The 17788-nt window shown below is 43.6% G+C and overlaps 1 protein-coding gene across 17 annotated transcripts in view; it reads left to right on the top strand.

Annotated features, from left to right (window-relative positions):
• Positions 1–17788, top strand: part of NCOR2 (nuclear receptor corepressor 2) — a 364680-nt gene that overhangs the window by 213612 nt on the left and 133280 nt on the right. For 15 of the 17 annotated variants that reach the window (XM_066603378.1, XM_066603367.1, XM_066603368.1 and 12 more), the window contains one exon: positions 150–248. In XM_066603378.1, coding sequence (XP_066459475.1) covers positions 150–248 — 99 coding nt within the window. Of the gene's footprint in view, positions 1–149; positions 249–11369; positions 11501–17788 lie in introns of those variants that run through there. The other 2 variants (XM_066603379.1, XM_066603380.1) reach the window with 2 other exon arrangements.

The raw sequence follows: 17788 nt of genomic DNA, 5'->3' as shown, positions 1-17788 counted from the left end.
TGTAGCTGTAATAACTGGAAAGGCTGGGAGCTCTCAGAAATGTCTGTGCTTCCAGCTACATAGATCCTGCTACACCTGAAGGCTCTGTAGGGTGAACGGTTCTCACCAGCAACATGACAATGTGTGGTTATGCTTTGTGTGTCTTGCAGACCGTGGCCGATTGTGTTCTTTTCTATTACTTGACCAAAAAGAATGAGAACTACAAAAGTCTCGTAAGAAGAAATTACCGACGAAGGGGCAAGGGCCAGGTGAGAGATTTGTAGTTGTCTTCATCCTCTGGTTTTCTTGAACTGATGTTTTAACCCTTTCCAATCCACTGTCTGACGTCTGAAGACATTCTGATTGAAGGCTGTACAGCTCCGATGTCGGAAGACGTCCGGCAGTGTATTCTTACTGTAGATTACTGGCCACTCTGTTGTCTGGGGCTTCTCTGGCATGTCACATACAGCTGTACTGGCTCTAGCCAGCAGCTGGCGCCATTGTATAATGGCAGAAAGAGAAAGCTCCCTAGAAAACCCTGAATCCAAAATTGGATTGCAAGGGGTTAATACTTATGCCTTGCCAGCACCTGAGCGATCACAGTGAAATCATCCAATGACTTTAATCCTTTTATGAAAGCAAAGTCAGCACTAAGATTACCATATACCTGTTCCATCATGGAAGTAGGAAAATGGAAAGCCCCTTCAATCATAGGACTAGAACAGATCGCATTGACTTTAAGGGGTCCGTCCAGCTTCTGTTATGCCCTACACTATTACTCTGGGCAAAATTGTGCGGCACGCTGCGCTATTTCATCCTGGATTTTAAAGGGAGTATGCAATGGAGTGTCTGAGTAGAACCTCCGGCACAGATGTGTGCGAGCCCAAAGGCAGCCTTGTCCAATTTTGCTCTGCAAGAAACCTAATTGTAATCTGTACATGTTGTGTGTCTGTTTTTTGAGGTCTCATGTGCAAAAATAAGGAAGGAGGCTCAATTATTTTTTAACATTCCTGTGAAAAATGGAGCATGCACAAAAGTTAGTTTGTGTGTGGGCCATTTTTTGTGCAGAATTGACTTGAATGGATGACTGTCATCTGGGAAATCAGACAAGAATAGGACAAATAGGCCCATTGACTGTAGTGGGTCTTTATGTAGTCAGATGCGTGAATGGGTGAAAATGACATAATCTGAATAAGCTTTAAACAAGACAGTTCTAAAAACATTACAGTATTGTAATTTTGAAGCATAGAATATATGTACGTATTATGAGTGTAACAACCAGGGTAGCGGGCATTGCTGTGGGGCCAACCTTCGCTCATGATATTCACGGTTAGTAATGATTATGCATGATGGAGGGGGGCATGGAAAAATATATAGGTAGCAGGCAGATCATGGAGAATATTACCATACATTGATATCCTCTTTTACACTACCCTCTTACTATGACATCACTTTGTGTGTTATGTATACACTGTGATACCACTGTGCATTATCCCTGTACGCGATGACATGCTAATTATCCCCGCTTCACTGTGTGTATTATTTCCATGCTGTTACATAACTTTGTGCATTGTTTGTGGTGTGATGCCACTGTGTGCATCAGATTCATCACTGGTTACATTATTCTTACACTGTGATAGACTGCATTATTCTGCTCCTGTCACTTCCCATGCATCACCGAATACATTCTCTGTACTGTGACACAGCTTTCTTCATTGGCACACTGTTGTGACATTAGTATTGGTGTTACTGTTGTGCATGATGCCTGAGTAAATTATTCTTTTACCATGACCTCTCTATATTATATTTATGCGATGATAACATTATGTGCATTGAGGCCAATCTCACACGGGCGATCCGGATTCTGCATGCGGGAGCCCGCAACGGAATCCAGCTCTGACCCTGGCTGGCGACCCTGCATACCTTTTGCTTTCCTGTATTATGGATGACTGCGGACGCTGTCCGCACAGTACAGAATTTATTATTTATTTTTTTTAAATATTAGTTTTTCCTAGCGACGGCGCTGGTACCCACCGCCTATCAGCAATGTCAATTACGGAGGGGCTGCTGGTCGGCCGGCTCCTATTAACTACAATGGAAGTCGTCCATGCGGATTCCGCACAAAAATAGAACATGCTGCGATTTAAAATCCGCCTGCAGAAATCGCAATCGCTATCCGCTTACCTGAGCAGATATGTGAGAGTTCTATTATTTAAATGTGTGCGGATTTTGACTATTTGGACAGGTTTATCAGAGTATAACAATTCAAGTTTCAACGTTCAAGACAGACTTAAGAGGATTCCTACCCTTTCCTCCAGTTCTATAGTGTGTGCTTGAGTAGTCTTGTGACGTGGCAAGTAAGGGAGATGGAACACTACCTCTTCAGCACATTGTTACAAGATTTGTTTAACCCATTAGTGACGGCGCTATCGTAAAACTACGTCCTGCTGTTGCAGGACGTTATGGAGGGAGGTAGCGCCGCTATCTCCCTCCATACAGCGCGGGCGTCAGCTGTTTATTACAGCTGACACCCGCGGGCAATAGCCGCGCTCGGCCGATCGCGGCTATTAGCCCTTTAAATGCCGCTGTCAGTTCTGACAGCGGCTTTTAAGTCCCCCGAACGCTGTTCGGGGGGTCCCGCACGGCTCCCCCCCTGCGGTGAGATCAGGGGAGCCGTGCAGGTCTCATCGCAGCCGGGGCATAATGAATGGCCCCAGGGCTGCTTTAACAGACTGCCTATCAAGCCATCCACACAGGGTGGCTTGATAGACTGCCTGTCAAAAAGCAGTATGACGTAATGCTATAGCATTACATCATACTGCAGGAGCGATCAAAGCATCGCATGTTAAAGTCCCCTAGGGGGACTTCAAAGTAAAGTAAAAAAAAATCAATAAAGTTTTTTTAATTGTTAAAAAAAAAAGTTATAAAAGCTTAAATCGCTCCCCTTTTGCCATATCCATTATTAAAAAATCTAAATCATAAAATAAAAATATGTATTTGATATCGCCGCGTCCGTAAAAGTCCGATCTATCAAAGTAGTGCATTATTTTTTCTGCACTGTGAACGTCGTCCGGAAAAAGAAAAAGAAAGCCAGAAATGCATTTTTTTACTTACCCTGTCTCCCATAAAAAAACGCAATAAAAAGCGATCAAAAAGTCGTAGGTATTCCAAATTGATACTATCGGAAACTACAGGACATCCCGCAAAAAATGAGCCCTTGCTCAACTATGTCGACGGAAAAATAAAAAAGTTATTGCGCGCACAAAATGACCGCAGAAAATAATTGAAAAAAATTAAATATCTTAAAAAAAAAAAAATACAAGTACTACAGCAAAAACAATACTATATAAGTTTGGTATCGTAGTAATCGTACTGACCCATAGAATAAAAATATCAGGTCGTTTTTGTTGCAGTTTGTGCGCCGTAGAAACAGGACGCACCGAAAGATGGTGGAATGTCATTTTGTTTTCCATTTCTCTCCGCTTAGAATTTTTAAAATGTTTTTCCGTAAATTATATGGTACAATAAATAGCACCATTGAAAAATACAACTCATCCTGCAAAAAACAAGCCCTCATACAGCGACTCGATGGATAAATAATGGAGCTACGATTTTTTTAAAGGGGAGTAGGAAAAAACAAAAATGGAAAAAAAAAGCTCCGTCACTAAGGGGTTAAAGAGTCTAACATTAACTTGTAGGAATGCTGCCTTCCAATAGGTGGCGCTGCAGAGGTATTGTTCCATCTCCCTTATTTGAGTAGTCCTTAAGAGGGCATCGGGAAATAACAGATCCTTGAAGGAATGACTCAGAAAGGAGGAGGTCAGGTCCTTTTACTGCACACACCACAGGTTATGTAAAATTGTCATGTGGAACCAAAGGGTCACAGTAGAACTTCTCTCTTGAAATTTGAATGCAGCAAATGACTTCATCCTTACGGTGGCTTCTTACATCGCTGCCCTATTTCCTTCCTCATATCAGCAGCTTCCCTATTAATCTTTCTCAGAGTTACAAATGAATACAACACAAGACTAAATAACATGCCAAGGTCAGAACGACCCATTGTGTCTAGAAATTCTCCCTGTATTATAGTTTTTCAGGTTTCTCTTTCTGGGCGTGAAGAGCGAACGGAGGAGCCAAATAACTTCATTCTTTCCAGCTGGTGAACAGAGTGCGCCGCGGATGCAGCGCCTGCTATAGATCCTGCTTCTCCTCGGCATACAAGTAGTAGAATTTGAGAAGTTGACTCTTTTTTGCTTAGATCATTCCACCACTGTTTTATTGCAAAACTCTGTATAGGAATGGTCATCGCTCGCATCAGGTCATGTCCCCAATGGGGTACACAATCTAAGTTTCAAATTAAACTAACAGTAGGATATTTAATGTGTGAGAGGTAACTGGAGTACTAAGAGAAGACATGGGGAAAACCCTCCATGCAGATGTTGTCTGATCCAAGCCCAGGACACCAGCGCTGCAAGGCAGCAGTGCTAACCACCGAGCCACTGTGCTGACAGACTGATTTCATTTCTATAACCTAAACCATGATCCATTGCCGGATTCTCCATGCCATGGGTGCCACCAGCGTCCATTAGACATCGTTGATTTATAATGGGGTCTGTCCGTTTCCATCAAATCAGTTGAACTATTTTGAAAACCCTGAATGGAGACTCCTCACAGATGTGAACATGCCCTAATGATTCTTAGCTTCTTTGTGCATTCCGTGTTAATCTCTTGTGGCACAGTGGCCACTATAGTGCCATGTTTTCCCCACTAGGGGGTCAAAGAGCAGAAAAGTGTTCAGTGGGGAAAAGTGTACTCCGTGCATTTTGGCTGCCTAATGAAGTAATAAGCAGGCAGGTTGCAGAGCTCCTTAACCCCTTAGTGATCACACTATTGCCTGTTTACGTCCTGCCTAAGTGGGCTTTAATCCCCAGGGACTAAATATTAAAACCCTGTAGCCTCTGGATGTGACACCTCCATGCTGTCTGTTCCCAGAGGCAGCCAACAACCTGGAGCTGTCATGGGGGGGCCACGGGACCCCCCCCCCCCCCAATCATGCGATCGCATTAAAGTAAATAAAAAGCTAAAAAAAGTTAGATTTTCAGCTCCCCTCAGGGATTGCATCCATGAGGTGTTCTGAAACTACTCACCACTGTTCTCCATGATGTCCCGTGCTGATCTGGTCCGACACGAACCCTCCCCTGTCTCTGCAGAAGATCAGATTGGCATGGGGCATTTACATGCTCCTAGCTACTGATGGTAGCCGGAAGGCTGGAGACATCACCGGGGACTGCAGTGACCGGTCCCCAGGCCCATGATTGTTAGTGATCACAGAAAAGTTGTTTGTTTTTTTAAAAAAAGTAAATGTTTCAGCTCCCCATGTGTATCCAATCCATGAGGGCAACTGAAAATACTCGCCCCTGTCCACCATGATGTCCTGCGGCGATCTGGACCTGCCGCGGGCTTCTGTACATGCGCAGAAGGCCCAGAGAGCCCAGCACATTTAAAATCCCGCTGCACCCGGCTGTCAGTGATAGCCGAGTGCAGGGAGATGTCACTGGGGACTGCTGTATGCGTTTCCCAGTCACATGATCACCGTTAAGTTAAAAAGTGTAAAAAAAATAAAAAGGTTCAAAAGTTAGTTTCATCTCTTACAGATCGTATCCAATGGATAATGGCAATCACGTAAAAAAGTTTTTAAAAAGTTGCGATCAGTGAGAGGAGATGAAACTTCTAACTGGAGGCCTCCGCATTTGAACACGACCTGATCCTCCTCCACGGACCTTACCTGGCTTCTGCGCATGAGCCTGTCAGCAAAATTCCACACACATTCACAGCAGCTGGGGAGCGCAGGAAATTTTATATCTCCTTGCTACCGGCTACCAACTGTAGCATTGGATTACACACTTCTGCTCACATTAGCAGGTCGGAATTACGTAGACTGCTCGCAGAAAACGCAGCATGTTCTATTTTACCGCTGCTATCCACAACATAGTCTATTGTACTCCATGGTCGCAGATATACCCGCAGTCCATACGTAACTACATTGTGTGCGGGCTGCGGGTACCCGCACCATCACTCAGCGAGGGCGGGGAAATACAAACAAAAAAGTTGTACTGTGCATGACCGCCTGTATAAGTACGCAATTATGCGGAGTACATTATGTGTCCGTACGCTGGGCCACAGCCGGGATCCTCTGCAGGCATCCGCAAGCGGATTCCACATATAGCCCGGCATTATTCAGATCACTACCTGTAATACATCATTTACAAGAAGCCCCGGGACTGTTCACCTTCCTGCAGTTCCAGGAGCAGCTTGTTGAGCGCCTTCTGTGTGAGACCCCCACACCTTAGCCAGCTTACAAAGCCTCACAGAGCGCCACTTTTTACACCCCATCCCTGTTACTGAGGTCAAGAAATGCCCCCCAAAAAGTGTTGGGTTTGCAGCAAGTATGGGAGAAGGAAAGGTACCCGGTTTTATTGCCCAATGTGCCCACCCCAACCAGGCCTCCGTAATTACCCCTGTCTTCTGACATAGCACACAGTTTACATTATTACTTTTATCTAAGATTTAAGGAATGCCAAAGCGGGCGGGGGGTGGGGCGGGATTGGGAGATTATTTTTAGGGAGTCTATATTTTTTTCTTCTGCACACATAAGCAACTAGACCTGGAATTCATTGTGCGCTGATGGGTTTTCCCTCTATTACAGGCCTAGCCATGTGTCCAGTAAGTAGATTAGGGCCACAATGGGTAGGTTTCTGAACACAGGACAAACAGGGGGAAACATTTTGGGGTGCAAGTCTTCATTCTTGTGTGCTGTACAAAAAAACCTGTTTTTAAATAGCCAAAAAAAAGGAAAATCCTTATTTCTTTCTGTTTGCTTTGCTTAGATTCATTCAAAAACCGTGGGGGTCAAAATACACAGTACACCCCTAGATGAATTAGTTAAGGGATCGAGTTTTCAAAATGCGGTCATTTGTGGAGGTTCTCAATCGTTTTAGTCGCTATGGGGCTCTACAAGTGTGCTATGGGGCCTAAAACGCCCTCAAGCACAATGTCTGTTCTGAAAACCATCGGCTGCTCCTTTCGGTTTGGGCCCCCTTGTGCATATGGATATAAGATTAGGACCACAATGGGTATGTTTCTGAACACAGGACAAACAGGGGGATCCATTTTGGAGTGTAAATTCTCATTTTCATGTGCACTATAAGAAACCAGACTTTTAAAATGACGTATTTGCAAAAATATGAAGTTTTATTTTTTCTTCTCTAAATTGCATTAGCGTCTGAAAAGAAATTGCAGCGTCAAAATACTCCTGACCGCCCTCAGTGTATACATTAAGGGGTGTAGTTTTTAAAATGGAGTCATTTGTGGGGGTATCTATCATTCCGACACCTATGAGGCTTTGCAATCTTGGCTTGGTGCAGGAAACAAAATGTTCCTCAAAATGTTAATAATTAATGTTAGATTTGTACGTCTCTTAAATGGTTAGAAAAAAAAAACTGTTTTTCCAATGTGTCCAGAATAAAGTAAGCAGGTGGAAATATTGTATGAAAAATGTGTACAGTAGGTTTGCACATATTTGAGATATTACAATTGAATGTGAAAAAATGACAATTTTTTTTCAAAATGTTCCAAATTTTGGCGCTTTTAATAAATATACACAAATTCTATCGGGCTATTTTTACTATCTAAATGAAGTGCAATATGTGGTAAAAAAAAAAAAAACTATGTCAGAATCGCTTGGATATGCAAAACCTTTACAGTGTTATTCTATGTTAAAGTAACACATGTCCGATTTCCAAAATTTGGCTTGGTCATTAAGGTGCAAACAGGCTTAGTCACGAAGGGGTTAAAAAGGTGCTGAGCTTATCCCATAAGGCAGTGTTTCTCAACTGCAGTCCCCAGGACCCCCTAACAGACCATGTTTTCAGGATCTCCTATAGTAAGAACACCTGTGGCAATGTCTGAGGCACCGACAATAATTACATTACCTGTGCAACACTGAGGAAATCCTGAAAACATGACCTGTTGGGGGTCCCTAAGGACTGGAGTTGGGGAACACTGCCATAAAGGGTCCCATTCCGGAGAAGAGACATGCATTGCTAGGGCCTGTGAGATCTGCATGGCACTAAAACGGTAAAAACTCACCTTTTGTGTTCTGTTTGGTGGTACCATAGACCAGGGGTCCCCAACTCCAGTCCTCAGGGACCCCCAACAGGTCATGTTTTCAGGATTTCCTATGGTAAGAACACCTGTGGCAATGTCTGAGGCACCGACTATAATATCACCTGTGCAACACTGAAGAAATCCTGAAAACATGACCTGTTGGCGGTCCCTGAGGACTGGAGTTGGGGAACACTGCCATAGATCAAGTAGCTAATAGAGAGGATGCTAATGTTTAGCAAGTGGCCTGCCGGACAGGGTTTTACGATTGTATGCTGTCTGTCATCGTGAAGTGTAAAATTGTGTGTTATGAAGAGAATAAAAACTGGCACAGACCAGTTTTGCACCCAAATCCAATATCTCAGAGTTTATTTTGTATGAGTGCCAACAGTCTGACCCCAGAAATGATGATCCCAGCAAGTGACTAATCCTCAAGGAGTCACACTTCATTACTGAAGTGCGCCTTGTTGCTGAAACTTTCAGGCGGTGCAAGGGCAGAAGATATTGGCATGCCAGTCACATTGTGCCGGTATTTAATAATAAAAAAAACTCTGCCAGTATTTTCCTGTAAATTTTGATTATGCAAAAATGGCAGGATGTCATGCTGAGCGGGGCCAGCCAAGAACAGTTAATCATTTTTTTTTTTCTTCTCCTTCAACAAAGTTGTCATCTGGTAGAACTCTTGGTTGCTCAAATCACACAAGTATGTGAGATTAATAGTTTTATATTGCCCTTCAGCTAGAGATGAGCGATCATCCTCGGTAAGGCGATTTACTCGAGAGAGCATCGCCTTTTTCGAGTACCTGCTGGCTCGTCCCTGAAGATTTGGGGGGGGGCCGCTGGGTTGAGCGGGGGGTTGCAGAGGGCATCGGGAGAGAGGGATCTCTCTCACTCTCCTCCCCGCGGCCCCCCTGAATCTTCAGGGACGAGCCAGCAGGTACTCGAAAAAGGCGATGCTCTCTCTCGAGTATATCGCCTTACCGAGGATGTCGCTCATCTCTACCTTCAGCCACTACATACAAAACACGTCGCACATTATTCAAGCTGCTTCTGGAACAGGAAAACTGAATCCCAGAAGAAATGCTACACTGAATACACTTTATTGGAGGCACCCCTCTAGTAGTGCATTGGCTCTACTTTGGCCTTCAAAATCCACAGAAGTTCATGATGGCTTCCATCCCCATGTATCTCTCCAGGTATGCTGAGAAAACATTCTCCACCAATCTGAACCTTTGAAAACTGGCAGCGTTAATCATGCAGCATAAATGACACAATACATTCTTTCTGCGGACCAGTACGATTACGATACCAAAATTCCTCCTTTTTCTTTTTTTTGGAAATTTTTTTTTTTTTTCTAAATCGCTGCATTTAAAGTCCTGTAACTTTTTTTTTATTTTTCTATGTACGGAGCTCTGTGAGGGCTTATTTTTTGCGAGACAAGCTGTAGTTTTTATTGGTACCATTTCGGGGTGCATACAGCTTTTTTAATTAATTTTATTGTATTTTTAGGGAGGCAAAACGCTAAAAATTAGCATTTTGCCTCAGTTTTTTACCTGTTTTTTTTTAACGCTTTTTTCCAAGCAGAGTCAAAAGCATGTGCAACTTATTGTAGGCATTGTTACGGACGCGACAATACCAAATATGTGGGATTTAAATTTTTTTAACCTTTTTTTATGCTAATATGAGGAAAAAGCCCCCAAAAAGTGTTGTTTTTTTTTTTGTTTTTTTTCTTTTTCACATTTTTCTTTTTCGTTCATTTTTATTATTTTTTTACACTTGGTGTCCCTCTGGCGACTTACAGCACTGATGATCGCTGTGATAAGGCATTGCAGAGCTACTGCTTATGCAGCGATCGCATGCTATGGCAATACAGGACGCCGGTATCTGACGTCCTATTGCCATGGCAACCAGCCAGGCTCTCTGCGATTGTATCGCGAGAGCCCAGCAACCTCACATAGGGAGCACACCCCCTCTGTGAACCCTTCCCATGCCGCGATTTACATAGATCATGGAAGGGAAGGGGTTAACAGCGGCTGGGCACACAAAACAGTTGTAGAACTCTGCTATCCTTTTCTGCGGTTGTGACTGCCTTGGCAGGGACTCCCCTAATTCCCGCAGTGATGGGAGGCTGTTTTCACTACAGGTTTCACATAGATAGCGAGGATGATATTGGGCAGGGATTTACGGCCCGATATCTCCCTCGCCAGTCTCCTAGACCCTAAATCTTGACCATGACTCTTTCCAAGTCGGCATTCTAATGTGGATTCACACTGAAAGTGATCCATGGAAAACTTGCTGACTGTTTCACTCTGGGGTCACCTATGTGATTTCCCTACGTGGAAGCTTTAGTCATGAAAGGGTAGGTGTCTCTAATAAAGTGGCCATTCAGTGTGAAGTATAAACCTTCTTCTAAAAACGCACCTTTTCAGAGAGGCATACTGCATTTCCTAAACAAACCCCTCTGTACTCCACCTGATAACATGCTCCCTGACCTACTGACTGCAATCCCTGCTAGCCATCATAAACCGCTCCTGCAGTCATACTGATTCTGCCGTCACACGGCTAAATGTCTGACCATTGTCTATGTGTATATCACCCCTCACTCTCCACCTCGCCATACCGTGCACATCTACAGCTCTTTACCTTCTGTATCACCCCATTACTTGTAGTATGTAAGCTCGTTGGAGCAGGACCCTCACCCCTATTGTTTCCATCAACTGATTACTATGTAACCGTGGTTCTGTAATTTTTGTACTTGTGTCTTTCTGTATTCCCCCTGTCTATGTAAGCGCTGCGGATTATGTTGGCGCTAATAGAGATTATTATTATTAATTAACTCTGGTGCGTTGACATAATTGATAGGAATCCGTGAATACCCTTGTGTTAATTCTTGTGTTATTTGCATGGCCATGTGTTTATACTAATTACTATATAACCATCATAAATGTTGTGGCGAAGCTTTTGAGACACGTAAGAAGTGTAGTAAAGTGCAGTATTCCCCTGATGAGTAGTGCAGTGTACATGCACATGAACTCTATGGAGCTGCTGTGCACATCCAGCATGTTTGTCTGGTGGCTTACATTCACACACACATATACTTAGGAGGATGAATCATGGAGCAGGCTCGGCCTATTCCAGTATATTGCAAAATCACAGCTGGAATGTTGTGGTTAGTTGAAGGCTTAACTATGCAAATGGCCAGGAAGTGTGGAGGCTCTGAGCTGTACTGGGCAGGTCCCAGGCTGCAGAGCTGTGGAGCAGGGTGGAGGGGGCAGTGCAGGCTGAGCTGTGGAGCAGGGGGGCCGCTATGGGAGCCCGGACATCACACCAGTGGGGAGGAAGCTGGATTTAATTGCAAGTAAGTGGTTTGGAGAGAAGGGTATTGTTGTGTCATTGTTCTGTAGGTGAGCCAGTCTGTCGCTCCGGCTCCTATTCTCTCTTAGGACTTCGTTGCTCTTTACTTTACTTTCTTCCGTGTTTTTAGAACTTCCATCTACTGAAGAGCTGTTTTTTATAAACTTGTGTTTTTCAGTACTTCTGCCTGTGTGTGTTTAGAAAGTAGATACATTCTGTCCATGGAGTGGATATACACAGATTGCTGGCAGGCAGAGGGCTGAAACATAGTAACACACAAAAAGTGCAACAACAAATCGAGTCATTGTAAAAGCTGCAGAAAGTGCGGCTGAGTGATTCTGATCGGAAACCACTTCTCTTTACTGCCTGTAGATCTGTCTTATGTACCACTGACAGCGTAGGTACTTTGCCATGCTGCCCGCTGATGCCACCTCACTACTCTCTCCCCACTGCCCCATGCAGCTTTCTTGGCAGGACAGACAAGAACATGAAATCGGATAGGTGGCATTACATAGTAAATGCTAAACTTTCACACAGAGGCTGGGCAGATGCAAGTTATTTTCCTGGCGTCAGAGTGAAAGCAGCAAGACATTACTGCTGTGTGCCAGTGTGAGGGGAGATATCGGTGTTATTACACGCAGTCATGGCTGGCACCTACTTGCTGTTGTGATTCCAAGGTCTGGACACTTACTACATGATGGAAGTCATTACAGGATGACTGATAAAGGTCACCGTGCCTGGAGATATTGCTTGTGGTGAGCAGTATTGTGTAATAATGACATATCATCAGTCTCCCAGTCTCTTGGCTAACTGATGATACTGATTATCGAGGAATCACGCGTTCTACTGTCAGACTTTCCACTCCTTTTTTACAATGTTTCCAGAATAAAAATGGTCCTGGGCATAAAAGATGACGTGAAAGTTGGAATCCATTACATTCGTACAAGTTGAATACAGATGCTGCTAATTGCTACGATTTGGGATCATCCATAATAAACTGCCTTTAGGTGGCTATAGATAAACTGCGTTCCTACAGACTGCCATCCTTGGGATGTGTAACAATTATTACATACTGCAGCCTTCGGAATCCTTTATAGCTGGTGTCTTGTTAACCAGCGATGATCTGCTCTCCTGTGTGGCCACAGAAGGCTCTGTTCACATCTTATTCGGCTTTGCATTCTTTCGCTCCGTCATAGGAACAGAAAGGTGGAAAGAAATGTTTATTTTCTTCTCATTGAGTTTGAGTGTATTGGAGCCGCCTCTTGCTCAGTGTGTGCGTTCCATCAGGTTTCCTCGACAGACTATGTTCATTCATCCATTCAAAATAGCGCAAACCTGATTGGAAGTAGCTTGCCATTTTTTGCTACATTTGAAGTAGCTGGATAACCGATATAAACGTAAAGCCTTCCGTTTGTATCCATTATTCATTCTGTTTAACCCATACATTTTTTTTTCTTTGGTCTATGTTTGTAAGGGCTCCTTAAAGCTGGCGATCGCGATTTTGCCACAACAAAATCATGGCAAAATCCCACTTGTGTTCTGGCGATTTATGAGCATCAGTGCTGCTTTTTCTTGAGAAAAATCACACTTCACATTGTTACAGACCACGATAAAATTGCACAATTTTTTTTTTTAGCACGAAAGTCATAGGACTTTCTAATGTTGAAAAAGCATCGCACAAAAATCGCAAGTCCGTGTGCTGCAATGCGCTAAAAAGGAGTCTCCATAGGGAAACATAAGCTAGAGGGGAAAAAAAGCAAAACGCAGAAAAATAGGACATGCTGCGATTTTGTTAATCGCCATATCGCATAAGTGAAAACCTCACAAATGGGAATGAAACAATTGAAAATCATTGGCTTCATAATGCTGCGTTTTCACTCATCGCGCAATTTTATCACAAGTGTGAAGGCACCCTAAGGAATGTAGGGAAGAAGGAAAAGCAATATCAGCAACTGTTTTTTTTTTTATGGTTTCATTAAAGTAATCGGTCAAAAAACAGGAACACTAGTTTCCTCTTGATTTCCGTTTTTAAATCTGTTTCTGTGAAAATAGAAAGAGCCGTTACAAACGGAAATCTGACGGCAGATGTGAACAGAATCTAAGAACGATGATTAGCCAATCAGGAGCCATTTATGTCACCAAGCTTTCCAGAAATAGAAAAATCTGAATAGCTTTTGTTATCCACTTGAGCAATAACCACATAAAAGGGAACCTGTCCGCAACTGTAAGGAGCATAAACTAAGTTCCGTGCATCTCCCATGCATCTCTATGGGAGGCGCACGCTCGGACTGTGTGGGAGACCTTGCAGGATCGGGGAACTGGGTGAGTCTGGTAAAGAGGCTCCCCGAACTCTTTCACCTAAACTATAGGCACTTAGTTTATGATGCTTATAGTTGCTGACGAGTTCCCTTTTAAAGGGCACTTTCCAAGACATTAAATTTAAGTCTTTTCTTAACCCCTTAGTGATCACCCTGTAGACTTTTTATGTCTTTGTTTAGTGGACTTTAATCCCCAGGATTAAAGTAAAACTCGCTCGCTCTGGGGATTAAAGCCATGTGGGCTGTGGGCGTGACGGCTCCATGCTATCGGCTGGTAGCCAACAACCTGGAGCTGTCATGGGGGACTGTATACCGGCAATCGCATAAGTGTAAAAAGCGTAAATAAAGGTAAAAGATTCAGCTCACCTCATGGATCGGATCCATAAGGGAACTTGAAAGTACTCACCGCCGTCCGCCACAATGTCCCTTGACATTTTGGTCCTTCTAGGACCTGACGTCGCCTTCTGCGCATGCACGCCGGACGCGTGCCCAAAACAGTTCGTTCCTCGGGAAATTTAAAATCCCTCTGCTCCAGGCTAGCATGTGTAGCCGAGAGCAGAGCGATATCACCGCGGACAGCGGTATGCCTTAATGAATCGGCTGTCCTCTGATACTAGGGAGAAGTCTGCAGCCATGCACAGTCCTCCCTCTCCTGCCCAATCAGCGCCCTCCAGCAGGTCATGCTGCAGATCTCTCACATATCTTCCAGGTCCTTCTCTCTACACACAGTGCAGACAATAGAAGAGATCAAAGGTCTACCAGTAGCAGCAGGGCTGTAGATGTCAGGAAACTGCCCGAGGGGGTCATGTACTACTACACCTGTATGTCAGGATTTAGTGTTAGGGCTCGTGTCCCCACCCTTGTTTTCACCGCGTTGCACGGCTCTGTGATATGCAGTAAATAGAGTCAATAAAAGTCAATGGACTTCCATTGATCCATGCACACCGCCGTGTGGACACTGCGTATTGATATGCAAGAGAAATAGATCGCAGCATGCACTACTTCTCTGCATATCACACAGCGTGAGTCCCTGTACTTTTATATTGGCTGTGTATGAAATGCTGGCCATACACAACATATTTCATATAAGCGGCGTCTTCATACTCGTCCCCGCTCTGAAACAGTGCAAGGGATGTATTTAGAAAAAGTATCTCACTGCGCATGTTCATGTGCGCCTAATATGCAGCCATTCGCAGCGCACTCGCAGAGCCAGTGTTTATTAATCGGTAAGACGTTGCAGCGAGGGAGCGTTTCATGCATACGCCCGTGGACGTGAGACCTGAGCTGTAGGTGTATGTAACCCGCTTTTCTATACTAGAACACCAAAAGTAATGACTGTAGCCCCTCCACTTGGTTAGGCCCACAGAGAAATTAGTATGAAATGACTGTTCTTGCTTTCTGTTGTCTAAACCTGGTGTGCGTCTTAATGTCAGACAAATATGGGAATAGAGCTCTAAATATAATCCCCCAAATCCCTCCAAGGGCTTATTTTTACGTTTTGGTTTTTTAAAAGGAAACTTTTTTTTAATAAGAAGCTCCTAGTAAAAAAGTTTTCCACATTATTGCGGAATCTCCTTGTTTTGCCTTGTGTTTAGCAACAGCATCCAACTAGCATGTGACAACCCTGGATCTGTGTGATCCTGTATGTGTATGCACCTCTACCACCTCCAGTCCCTGGGACATGAATGCTACTGAAATCTGGAGTCTTGTGCTGCCAGATATATATATTTTTTAAAGTGTTCCCATTGGAGAAGACGCATTTTAAATAATCCGTTCCCATTTGTGCAGTCTGGCGCAGATTTACTAATACTCTAGTAATTACAGTGCAAACGTACACGAGACATTCTTAAAATGTGCCAGGTTATTCCTAGTGACTCATGCTTGATGAATATGGCATATCTTTAGACTGTCTAGTCTATACAACCTATTAGTTGGCTTACTTTACTAGTTGGCACAGTTCTTGGTGCAGAATGTCGCGTTTACAATACACCCCCTTTTCCATGACTCCATGCCCCTTTGTTGGATGTGGCAAAAAAGTCTAAAACACATGATTGATGTGGTGCAAAGCAGGCAAGACTGTTTTCTGGTACAATTTGCGCCAAAAAACTATCATTTTTAATATTGTCTGCCCTTCTGCGTCTAGTGCAGTAAGCATTTATTGCATATGGCTCATGCATTCATGACGGCTTACATGATGGCTTTGGTTGATCCAGTTCTGCCTCTTTGTCTAGTTGATGATCAGGATTTCAGCATGTTAATTATAACCATTACAGGTAGTATAATGGAGCAGATATTTGTGGTGACACATCTTCTTGTTTTCGGTCTCATTCCCTTCTTACTCTGTCATTGCACCTCTTCCAGGGAATATGTTCAGCCTGCTCCGTGATGTGTGATTGACTCATCCCACACTCATCGCTGTAATATTCGATGTATGAGTATGGACTAGAATGTCTTGGAAGGATTTTTCTACGGTTTAGCCAAAGAAAACCTTTGTATATAAATGCATTCTCTGTGCCAGCGTTAAACCTTGCTACTTATGTTAATGGGCTGAAATTCGCGCTAAATAGAAACAGCCGTGTGCAAGAGGGGAGGCTAAAAATGCTAACCCTCCCAAATATACAGTAAGGGCAGACGGACACGAGCGTATGGTAAAACTCTGCATATAAACCGGCGTGTGGCGCTGCGATCACGTATGCCTGTGCATGACCGTGTATTACACGTATGCTGTCTTGCACTGTTTTTTTTTTCTGTTTCCTATAAAATGCCACACATACCCTGTAATTGTGTATGTACACCGTTATCCTTCACACCCATAGAGAACAATAGGGCTCTATCGAGCGTAATATGTGGAGAAATGGAGCACGCTGCGCCCTTTTTAACGTGCATATTATACACAATGAATATACGCAAGTGTGAAGCGAACAATGAGAAACAATGTACCTCCAGTGACTCCATTCACCGCATGTAATGCTCAATTAAACTACACTCCTGTGAGCCAGACCTACATGTTCAGCGTGTACAGTACTGCGCAAATGTTTTAGGCAGGTGTGAAAAAAATGCGACAAAGTAAGAATGTTTTAAAAATAGAAGTTTTAATAGTTTTGCATTTTGTTAATTGACAAATATAAATGATGAGCAAAACAGAAACCGCCCTTTGCCTTCAAAACAGCATCAATTCTTCTAGGTACACTTGCACAAAATCGGGGATTATGTAGGGTTATAGTCAGGAGTATGATTAACCAATTATACCAAATAGGTGGTGATCATCATTTTCGTATGTAGGTTGAGACAGAAACTGCTGTGGAGGAGGCTTAAATGGGTTCTGTCATTAAAAAAAAAAAATCATTCTATACTCCCCTATTCCACCACAGTCCGACTCCTTATGGCATCTTCTCCTCGCTGATCTTCTTCAGTCTTCAGGGTAAGCTCATTGCAAGACGGCAGGCTTGTTATGAAGCGTGCATTTTGCGCATTCTGCTTCTGGCAGGTCAGTGAAGGTCATGTCCCTCTGACTATGAATGCTGATCTATTGCAGAGAAAGTGGGCATGCATAGTCTCTGCAGTAGCTCGGCACTCCGTACTTGGCTTTGAACTGTGACTTAGCGTACATTGCTGGGCAGGAAGGAGACTACCTGTGAATGTATGTAATGTCACAAGAAGCAGAAGAATCAGCCAGCTTGAGGTGAGGTGACCCGGGGGGACTGCAGGAAACAGGAGATCATCAGCAAGGAGAAGATGCAGTAAGTAGACTGACGGGGTGGGAATAGGTAAGTATTGAATTTTTTTTCTGCTACAAAGGTGAAGTTGTGGAAGACAGTTTCATGTCGCAGGTCATACACCATGGTCAGACTGAGCACAGCAACAAGGTAGTTATACTGCATTAGTAAGGTCTCTATCAGACAAAGATTTCAAAGCAGACTGGGCTTTCAAGATGTGGTGTTCAAGCTCTTTTCAAAAAGCACAAAGAAACAGGC

Source organism: Eleutherodactylus coqui, chromosome 5 (assembly GCF_035609145.1).
Source record: "Eleutherodactylus coqui strain aEleCoq1 chromosome 5, aEleCoq1.hap1, whole genome shotgun sequence".
Classification (NCBI taxonomy): domain Eukaryota; kingdom Metazoa; phylum Chordata; class Amphibia; order Anura; family Eleutherodactylidae; genus Eleutherodactylus; species Eleutherodactylus coqui.
This window is presented reverse-complemented; position numbering and strand designations above follow the sequence as displayed.